This window comes from Vipera ursinii, assembly GCF_947247035.1.
Source record: "Vipera ursinii genome assembly, chromosome: 1".
Classification (NCBI taxonomy): domain Eukaryota; kingdom Metazoa; phylum Chordata; class Lepidosauria; order Squamata; family Viperidae; genus Vipera; species Vipera ursinii.
Genome location: NC_139512.1, coordinates 102,209,306 through 102,220,138, shown reverse-complemented (window position 1 = coordinate 102,220,138; position 10,833 = coordinate 102,209,306). Strand labels below are relative to the sequence as shown.

The following is a 10,833-nucleotide window of genomic DNA, read 5'->3' as shown; positions in this document are numbered from 1 at the left end:
GAGTCTCTGTCAAGGTGTAGCAGTCTAAATCTGTTGTTGGAGTTATGTTAACCACCTGATACTAGCACTTATATCTTGTTCCTATTTGATCTCCTTTTGCTGGTTCTGGTTATGTAGCCAGCTTAGGCAAAGGAAGTATATAACTTCATTCAATTAGTCACAATTCTCCTTATTCACACTTGGATCAGATCTACACTCACTCCCTCAAAAACTATCCTGTGCCCATTTGCTCTCCTCTTCAGTCCCTCTAACCACAATCTCCCAATTACTTCTCCTCTTTCAAACCTTTCTAAAGAATAGCCTGTACAACTCAGATCTTAATACAGAAACCAAATATAGGAGGTTTCCTGCACCATGAAATTTGGAAAGGAAATCTTGGAAGGGCTGTTTGATGCTACAGAAGAGCATTATGAGAGAACAAGATGGACAGAATACCTACGTTAGCAGAGGGGGTATGAATAAGCATTAAATGAACAATAAATTGGGGCTTCCTTTTGTGTCAAGTACAAATTTGTGACTACACTGTAATATATTTTTTCCACTAACTGAAGCCTTTATGTATGTAACTTTATTTTAAGCAGTCAGCTAAAATGCAAAAATATATTTACTACGTAAATCATAGTAAAAGGAGTACAAATGCTGTAGCCTAGCTTCTTCGACCAAATGCCTTCTAGATATATAACAGCCTCACAATATTTGAAGAGCTCCAGTTTGGAGGAAATTGTAATCAAACTAATACACACACACACACACACACACACACACACACAGGCATATACTCCAGTACATACGCTTTGTTATGGCTAAACCATACTTGGCTAAACCATACTAAACTCAATGGATTTCAATGAATAAATTAATGAATTCTGAGAAAACTGGGTTAACATACAAGACAACACTTACGATTTTCTTTTCAAGAGTGAAAAGAAAATCAACTTATTTTGTTATTTTTTTCTTTATTAAGATCATACCTATTTAGGGTTTCTGTATAGGCGTAACACAATTTACCCATAATGCCTTCTGAAGAGATTCCTCTCTTCATTAAATGACTGCTCTGCCATTCCTTATCTAGACATAATTCTGAAATCAGCTCTTCAATACGCATGCATCCCACAGAAGTTCAGCATTGCAAAATGTAATGCAGCACGTATTCTAAAATACTGTTTCTTTTGGATGATAAGCAAGACACATGAAGCTCCCGTTCTTACTTTTTAATAATTATACCATCCAAAACCCCAGCAAAAACTGCTTTAAAAAATAAAGCACCCATAAAGACATTAAATGCCATTTCAGTAAGTCATTTAACAAACTTAAGAAAAATTCAATGGCCTTCATGGAATACGAAGAGAGGGAAGAAGAATCTAAAGGCAGGTTGGAAACTAAGTACATCCCCCACTCAATTTTATTTTCGTATCTTACAAAACAAAATGGGCAGTCATGCTGAGAAAAATAGCTTCTTGGTGTGGTGCTGCAAATACAAACACCCCTTTCTCTAAAAGGCCTTATTAAAACCACCAAGGGAAGATCTGTGCCATAAGCAGTCCAAAACTTTGCACTGTAACCAGAAGGCTCACTCTGCCTACATTCTGCAGCTAAGTGCCGCTGGATTTAACAAACATCATTTTATAGCTGCTCTTTGCATCTTTCTTGGCTTGCGGGTCCTCAGAGTTGCTGTGTTTTTCTGCAGATGGTGGATCTTCAGCAACTTCGTCTTGCTCGGAGTCAGAATCGCTTTCGGAGTCTTCCGAACTTTCTGATCCTGGGGAATCTTGCTCCTCCTCCTCCTCCTCCTCTTCCTCCTCCGGTGCTGCTCCTTTCTCTTCCTCCAACTAAAGAAAAGATTCAGAGAAAAATTTCTATCAGCTTCTTTTTGTTACTCTGAACAGATCCCTTTCTTTTGAGGTGTATTTCCAATGTCAATACATATAGAAATAACAGCCGGTTGATATATTGTGGATGGTAATAGAAACTTAATCATTTGATTTTAATCAGCTACTAGTGCAGTAGTGAAGAGGAAGTAAAGAGCCTCTTGTTGCGGGTGAAGAAGGAGAGTGCAAAAGTTGGCTTAAAACTTAACATTACAAAAATCAAGATCATGGCATCCGGCCCTCTCAATTCCTGGCAAATAGATGGGGAAGAAATGGAGGTAGTGACCGGTTTTATTTTCATGGGCTCCAAGATCACCGCAGACGGGGACTGCAGCCAAGAAATTAAAAGACGCTTGCTCCTGGGCAGGAAAGCCATGGCAAATCTAGACAGCACACTAAAAAGCAGAGACGTCACCCTGCCAACAAAAGTCAAGGCTATGGTCTTCCCAGTTGCAATGTATGACTGTGAAAGTTGGACCGTAAGAAAAGCTGAGTGCCAAAGAATTGAGGCCTTTGATCTATGGTGCTGGAGAAGACTCCTGCGAGTCCCTTGGACTGCAAGGCGATCAAACCGGTCAGTCCTAGAGATCAACCCTGACTGCTCTTTACAAGGCCAGATCCTGAAGTTGAAACTCAAATACTCTGGCCACCTAATGAGAAGGAAGGACTCACTGGAGAAGAGCCTAATGCTGGGAAAGATTGAGGGCAATAGAAGAAGGGGACGACAGAGAATGAGGTGGCTGGATGGAGTCACTGAAGCACTAGGCATGAGCTTAAATGGACTCCAGAAGATGGTAGAGGACAGGAAGGCCTGGAGGAACGTTGTCCATGGGGTTGCGATGGGTCGGACACGACTTTGCAACAACAACAGTGCAGTAATATTTTAGGCTACAGCAAAAGAAGCTTAATATCACCATCTACAGGGGCAAAAAACCACACACCCCATGCTGGCTATGAGGGATGTTATCCACTAGCTATGTAATGTGATGAAGAACGAGCAGATATGTGAAAGTTGGTCCTATTTAACCACTGGCAATACAAAGTGTATTATATAATGCATGTGAAGCACAGCAAAGAAGGACTCTTGAGCCACTGTCTCAGCCAAAGGAAAATTACCTCACTGAAGCCAAGTCCACAATGCCGCCGGTTCCTTCCTGACATGGTACTATCCATACTTTGCTGAAACTGAGTCTCCAGCTCATCATTCATTTTCTTATCTTCTTCCCCTATAGGGTTACATATGTTGATTAACATACCGTCATGTAACAAATCCTATATTTCAACAAAAAAGCAGGCGCATAAAAGATTTTATTCAACCCACAACAGAGTTTATTCCTAATGGCATAGGGTCACTCCTCTCCCATTGTTTCTGTCCACTCAGGGCAGAGTGGCTGCACAACATTTCTATTAAATATTGCCATTTTGTAGGACCTAGGAAGGTAGTCTATCTGGGTGCTAGAACAGCAACCGCCCAGATATATAGATGATCTCCACTCACCTGGGGTTTCAAAAAGCCCTTAAAGTTGGACTTTGGTCCCAGAGATGGGATTAAATGTATGTATGTGGGGGTGAGGGGAACCTGATGTGCTGTGGTTTAATGTGTGGTGGAATGCAGTCTGGATTCCCAGGAGGGTGGGGCTGCACTCCAGAGTGCAAAGAGCAATGAAGCTCCACCTTGGAGCCTTGGTGGAGCAGTGGGCTAATGCCTCCTTAAGTAACACCAGCTGCCTGCAATAAGTGCAGGTTCGAGTCCCACCAGGCTCAAGGTTGACTCAGCCTTCCATCCTTCTGAGGTAGGTAAAATGAGGACCCAGATTGTTGGGGGCAATAAGCTGACTTTGTAATAATGCCGCGGGGGGGGGGGGGGGGGGCGAAAGCCCTAATAAGCAGGCATATACATAGAATGAAGGCTATTGCTAAGCACATTGATTTGTGCTTTAGATTGTAAGCCGCCCTGAGTCTTCGGAGAAGGGTGGGATATAAATGGGATTAAAAATAAATTTTTTTAAAAAATGAAGCATAGAAAGTCAGGAGGAAGTATGTTAAGAAGGCTCCTCCCTTGCTATTCCCAGGATATATCTATAGCAAAGCAAATAGTTGCTTTAATTTGGCAAATTTTTTTGTCTACAGGTGAGGAACAATGGCTGTTTTTAGTGCAGGCTCTTTTGTCTATGTTTTTATTATTTATTTATTATTTATTTATTAATTTAATTTATATACCGCCCTTCTCCCGGAGGACTCAGGGCGGTGAACAGGGCAATACATAAAAACTAGATACAAAAATTAAAAATTATTAAAACGTGATTAAACAATGCCCATAATAAATTAATACAGATTAAAATTGAAGTTCATTTATAAAAATCCCACCCCGTCCCATCAGGCCAGGCCAGCTTGTTTAAAGAGATGGGTTTTAAGATCGCGCCGGAAGGAGCAGAGATCGGGCGCCATCCGGAGCTCGACCAGAAGATGGTTCCATAAATCCGGTGCACCCACAGAGAACGCCCTCCCCCTGGGGGCCACCAGTCGGCATTCTTTGACTGGTGGCACCCTGAGGAGGCCCTCTCTGTGGGAGCGTGCTGGGCGGAGGGAAGTTGACGCCAGCTGCAGGTGCTCCCCAAGGTATTCCGGACCCATGCCATGAAGGGCTTTGTAGGTCATTACTAACACCTTGAACCTCACCCGGAAGACAACTGGTAGCCAATGCAGCTCGCGGAGCAAAGGTGTGACATGGGAGTATCGAGAAACTCCCAATACAACTCTCGCGGCTGCATTCTGTAGCAGTTGGAGCCTCCGAGTGGTCTTCAAGGGTAGCCCCATGTAGAGAGCGTTGCAGTAATCAAGACGAGAGGTCACGAGCGCATGAGTGACCGTACGTAAGGCATCCCGGTCTAGATAGGGCCGCAACTGGCGCACCAGGCGAACCTGGGCGAAGGCCCCCCTAGTCACAGCTACTATATGGTCTTCTAGGGAGAGCTGTGAATCTAGGAGGACTCCCAAGTTGCGAGCCCTATCTACCGGAGGTAATGACTCACCCCCCATAGTGAGGTGTGGGATATCCTGAATATCCCGAGATGCCGGTACGCACAGCCACTCAGTCTTGTCAGGGTTGAGTCGAAGCCTGTTCCTCCCCATCCAGACCCGGACCGCCTCCAGGCACCGGGACATTACGTCGAGGGCATCACTGGGGTGGTTTGGGGTCGAAATGAAAAGTTGGGTATCATCAGCATACTGATGATACCCAACTCCAAAACCACGAATGATCTCATCCAGCGGTTTCATGTAGATGTTGAACAGGAGAGGCGAGAGGACCGACCCCTGAGGGACTCCACAAACAAGAGGCCTCGCGGTCGACCTCTGCCCCCCTGCCAACACCGACTGCGAGCGTCCCAGGAGATAGGAGGAGAACCACTGAAGAACCGTGCCTCCCACTCCCAATCCCCTGAGACGCCGCAGCAGGATACCATGGTCGATGGTATCGAAAGCCGCTGAGAGGTCTAATAGGACTAGGACAGAGGAATATCCCTTGTCCCGAGTCCTCCAGAGATCATTCACCAGCGCGACCAATGCCGTCTCCGTGCTGTACCCGGGCCTGAAGCCCGATTGGTACGGGTCTAGATAATCCGCTTCATCCAGGACCAGAGGGAGCCGATGCGCCACCACACTCTCAACAACCTTCGCAAGAAAGCGAAGGTTGGAGACCGGACGAAAGTTATTCAACACAGCCGGGTCCAAGGCAGGCTTCTTGAGGAGAGGTCTTACCACCACCTCTTTCAAGGCGGCGGGAAAACTACCCTCACTCAAAGAGGCAGATATAACCGCCTGGAACCAGCCTCGTGTCCCCTCCTGGGCTGCATAAACCAGCCAGGAAGGGCACGGGTCCAATAAACATGTGGTGGAGCTCAGCCTCCCCATAATCCTGTCCACTTCCTCCGGAGTTACAGGATCGAACTCCTGTAAGTTTAAATTGTTTTAGGGGACGGCTATAATATATAGAATGAAATAATGATAAATAATATTGTTTGAGGACAACAGTAAAACATTATTCATAAATAGAACTTTCTGGTACCTTTTGCACAAACAGTACCATGTCACTTCATGGTACAATAAGTCAGAGACTATTTTGGTTTTATACCACTACTTACACATGGGGCAATATAGCACTTCAGAAGAATAGTGCAGAGGCAGCAGCAGTTGGTGGCCAAAAGGATGGTTTTGAGCATGAGAAATATCAAATCTATATAGCATATGGATAAATCAATCACAAAGGTAAAGTTCCCTAGAAAAAACCTTTAACTCAAGCAGGGGACACCTATTCTCCTTTAAAACCTTGGTTAAAACTGACCTGTTCTAAAATGAGAAGTTGACCGATGGTCTCCAATAACAAGGCGCCCAGTGTGTTCTTTCTAGAAGAAAACGTATATTGTTATTCCAACACAATGATTCTAGTTTTCTATTAAAGACTGATTTATTATAGCATGGGCTTTCAAAGACCATTTCCCCCAAAGGATTATTTTTCAATATTACCATGTTATGTTTCAAATAAATATCAGGCCACTCAAATGACACAAATCAGCTTTAGATTTTTTCTGATCGTTGATATCCACTTTGAAATGTGGCGCTGTTATCGGTTTGGCTGGCTTAAAAAAAAAGAGTTGGACCAATTCATGGAAATCATGGGGCTCAACAGCTATTAGCTTTCATGGCAGTGTGATGGTCTCCGAAGGTCGTCTGCTGGAAGGCTAGTGGGCTTTCTTTGGCACTTGGATGATTAGATGGGCCAATGGGCCAATCTAGCAGGGCACTACTTATGTTCCTATGCTTTTATTTTGCACCACAATTTCTAGGGATTGTATTTGGGGAGTGACAAGACACTTTGAATAAGCAATTAAAATGATTCTGCCAAAGGAAAATATATATATATATATTTAACATAGCTATCCAGATGGTACTTGCAGAAAACAATAAACTGAAAGACAAGTATTTACAAATGTTTTTAAAGAAAATTCATTCCACTGCACTTCCACAAATTTCTTTTGAAAATTATTTACATCCACTTTCAAATTTCAGATGACAGTGGTCTTTACCAAATATGAAATGAAAAACAATTAATTAAAATAATTAACTCTAAACCCAAAGGTGCTTTTCCCAAAAAGGCAACTAAACTTTCCTGTTTTTTTGTTTAAAAACATTTCACTTCTCGTCCAAGAAACTTTTTTAGTTCTAACTGACTGGTTACTTAATTAGTCAGTCTGTCAGTCAGTCAGTCAGTCATAAGCTAGTCAGCTATAACTGAAAAAGCTTCTTGGATGAGGAGCAAAATGTTTTCAAAAGAAAAAAAAACCAAGAAAGTCCAGTTGCCTTTTTTTGATAAAGCACCTTTGCAACAACCATGACCTGGATGATTGAGGATCTCCATAGATAATTAACACTAAAGCAAAGTTGGAAATGTGATATTTTCTAGCTGATTTGGCTTACCCCTCCCACAATATTTGTCCCTGGTCCCACTGTTAACATGCTTCAAGACATGCTTTAAATATTAATTGCTGGGAAACAAGAATCGAAGAACATGTCAACTTCATGCCGAAAGGGTGAGCTTTCTTGCCTAAATGAGCTTTTGGTCCTTTTACTAGTGTTTTTACTAATATTCTATAGAATTGAAACAATGAACGGGTGTAATAAGATTCATTCAATTCACCATACAATTAGTTAATATCTCCAACCTTCTGCCATTCAACCATATTCACTGAAAAAAATGAACGTACACATTAACTGTATATATTAGAAATCAATTTTCTTGTTTAAATGGAAAGCTACATAGTACTACTTAATGCTCTTTAAAAAGTTATGTTGTACTAGCTGGGTGTTGGTTCAGAAATGACTACTTGTGTTACTAGAAGTATGAAAACTTTACAATGACATCGATATGAATGGAAATTGTATTATTGAGAAGGTGTAGAGGCCCTAACCTAAAAAGTTCATTCGCATTAAGTTGATAGAGAGAGCAATAAAATTCTCAGTATTAGGCATTTAGAAAGATAATTGCAAGATTCCATGGTCATACACTGTTGTACAAATATCTGACAAAACACCAAATAGGTAAATGTTAATTCATAAGAAAAAAGTAATAAATTCTGGTACAACTGTCCCATTAGGTATTCTGGCACACAAAGGTTTATGAAATGACTTTTCTCTTACATCATACTTCTGAAATTTTACTTATTAGATAGGGGTATTTTTAAGACGACCTTCTATTCTTATAAAAAAAAAGAGAAAACGAAGAAAATCTGCTTGGAAAGCTATGCACTAAAAATCTCTTCTATCATCATTATACTGCTAGGATGAACGTTAAAACCCTACCTTCCCAGCACCCATCAGCCTCAGGAACTTTTGTTTCCTTTCTTCATTACCCAAGTCAGCTGCCTCCCAGCTCCCAGCTCCAAGCTGAAAAACAAAATATAGTTTTTAGGCATGTTAAAATAAAAAAAAAAATCAAGAGTAAATTTGTACAGATAGTATAAATATTTATAGTACCACTTTCATTGCGGCTATAGCCTCCAGAAGCGGTGAATGCTCCAACACTGGAAGTTTTTAAGAAGAGAGTGGCCAGCCATTTGTCTGAAATGGTACAGAGTTTCCTGCCTGAGCGGGGGGGAGGGGGGGGGGTTGGACTAGATGACCTCCAATGTCCCTTCCAACATTATTATTATTATAAACATGGATTAAACTCCATATGGCTACACCATATTTGCCTATCTACTTCACATAAATGCCAGTTTTAAAAAAACATCACGGTCACGGGTTGCAAGGAAAATATTCCAATTTTGGATAATATACTTTTAGCAGGGAGGATTAGAGCCCAAATCAACAAGGCTAGTACTGCCTGGCCACAGCTTCCTGCTGACATCTTCCAATCACTAATACATACTATAGTTCCAAATACAAAATATGGAAATAATGCAAGAGATGGATAATTCCCCCTTTACAAAAGTGGAGCAATAGTGTGAGGGGGAGTAATGCTACTTACTTAGATAATGAAACATCCGCAAGAAAAACCCCAACTAAATTCAGAGAATACCAAGAACCCAATAGTTCAATCCTTGCTCATAATCTAGCATTGCTCATAATGTGCACTATTCTCTTCTATTTGGATAGAGAAAATTAATCAATTCATCTTTTTAATGAAAATGTTAAATTAAAAATACTATTTTATTTCATTGAAATATGCCATTTATTTTCAACCTTGCCAGGAAGAGTTCTTTTCCCCCTTTCAGCAATGCTGCTATATGATATTACAAAAACAAACAAACCCCAAAACACCATCTTGTTCCTATCTGCTGAAAGTCTGTTCCAAAAATGCATACTGTAACTTTAGAAGGCGTTCTGAAAATAAAAAACATACAGAGCATAGCATTGCTCATAATGTACAAACATGCACCATATATCCAGCCTTTGGCAGAAAAACATTTTTGGTTATAGTCCAGCATAAGAAACTTATTCCAGATCCACATTTTTATACTAAAATCTACTTGTAGGCATCACATAAACTAGTAACTCGGATGGTACCTCTAACCTCCTCCAAGTCTGGAAAAGCCCATTTCTATAGGATTCTATAGAAATAATCTACTGTATGTTGCACCTCAGATTTTTCTGTTGAAAATCTGTAATCAATTCCTAACCTTTGCATAGTCCGCATAAGTTACCATATGCATACTTACCTATTCTGGCAAGTGGATTTGCATTTCCACCATGTCTCCTGCTTTCTATTTTGGCTATACTGCATCAATATATTGACTACTACTTTATTACAAACATTTTTACCCTGCTTTTCAGAAGAGTAATGCCACTGCCTTTTCCCAACTCCTATTCACACTCTGCATCCTGCCAAGGCCTTGCTCCTGAGAGGCTGGTTCTCAGAGAGCTTTTCAACACCCTGGTTAATCATTGTACATAATAAGCTATCTTGAGAAGCCCAAGGGGGTCTCAATCCACAGGAAAACTCTCACTCCTCACTCCCAGTGGCAGAAATGGGGCTTCCCTTCAGGCACAAATGTGCAAGGAAAGGGCCACCTTCTTGAATCCACTCTTTATCCAGATGCATCGATCGTCAACTGCCCACACCGCATGGGACCTGTAGTCCCTCACTTCTGCCCAGTATGGGAGTTGTAGTCCTGCAGAAGGGCAAGTCGAGTGAGATGTACTACCGAACCAGCCTATCACAAATTCTCCAACATAAAGCGGGAGAATTACCTAAGGCAGGAGTAGGCAACCTTGGCTCTTTTATGACTCGTGGACTTCAACTCCCAGAATTCCTGAGCCAGCTTGGCTGGCTCAGGAATTCTGGGAGTTGAAGTCCACGAGTCATAAAAGAGCCAAGGTTGCCCACCCCTGACCTAAGGGATGCTTGCCATCATCTCTTCCTTCTACATAGAAGAGATGATGGGAAGAGGAACCCCTTTTCTTCCACCGCCGGCCCCAAGAGTCCCTACTGCTTTGATCCCCCTTTCCAATTCCCTGCCCCGCAGCTCCCAATTTCTCCCTGCCCCTTATTCACATCAGGGGAGGCCGCCCGCTTCACGCCGTGGCCGTGCTCGGGTTTGGACTCCTTGGTGGCGCTCATCTTCCCGACGCCCGACCAGAGTCCAGTGAACGGCCACTTCCCGGCCCTCCTGCTGTTGCTGCTCCTGCCGCCAACCCGCCTTCTTCCTTCTCGCCTTCTTGCAAGCTTTTGCACAGCGCAAGCGCGAGAGGGGGAAAAAAAAATTCGGCGGCGCAGGTCACCGAGGCATCTCGGGAGGTGTAGTTCTCTCGCTAAGCGGCGGGGAAACGTTCGCGGGGCAACATCTTGGAAAGGCAGAAACTCCAATTCCCAGAAGCCTCTGTGGCATGGAACCGGGAGGTCTTTCTTCGCCGTTCCTCGCGCTCCTCCAGTCACTTGTGGTTGGTTATCAAGGAATTGGGCGGCGAG

The 10,833-nt window shown here is 42.6% G+C and overlaps 1 protein-coding gene across 1 annotated transcript; it reads right to left on the bottom strand.

Annotated features, from left to right (window-relative positions):
* Positions 1-1,196: 1,196 nt before the first annotated feature.
* LOC310635124 (small acidic protein) lies at positions 1,197-10,597 on the bottom strand. The gene is made up of 5 exons (XM_083353767.1): positions 10,420-10,597; positions 8,226-8,309; positions 6,211-6,271; positions 2,985-3,094; positions 1,197-1,829 (listed from the first exon to the last, which is right to left on the bottom strand). The coding sequence occupies exons 1-5, from the start codon at positions 10,483-10,485 to the stop codon at positions 1,593-1,595; spliced, it is 558 nt and encodes a 185-aa protein (XP_083209893.1). The 5' UTR covers positions 10,486-10,597; the 3' UTR covers positions 1,197-1,592.
* Between the last annotated feature and the right edge of the window lie 236 nt (positions 10,598-10,833).

Excerpts from the sequence above, each read along its gene's own strand:
- LOC310635124 (XM_083353767.1), bottom strand. The coding sequence starts at position 10,485 with ATGAGCGCCACCAAGGAGTCCAAACCCGAGCACGGCCACGGCGTGAAG. Across the intron at positions 8,310-10,419 it reads AGCGGGCGGCCTCCCCTGAT|CTTGGAGCTGGGAGCTGGGA; the intron begins GTGAATAAGGGG and ends TTTGTTTTTCAG. Across the intron at positions 6,272-8,225 it reads GGCTGATGGGTGCTGGGAAG|AAAGAACACACTGGGCGCCT; the intron begins GTAGGGTTTTAA and ends GTTTTCTTCTAG.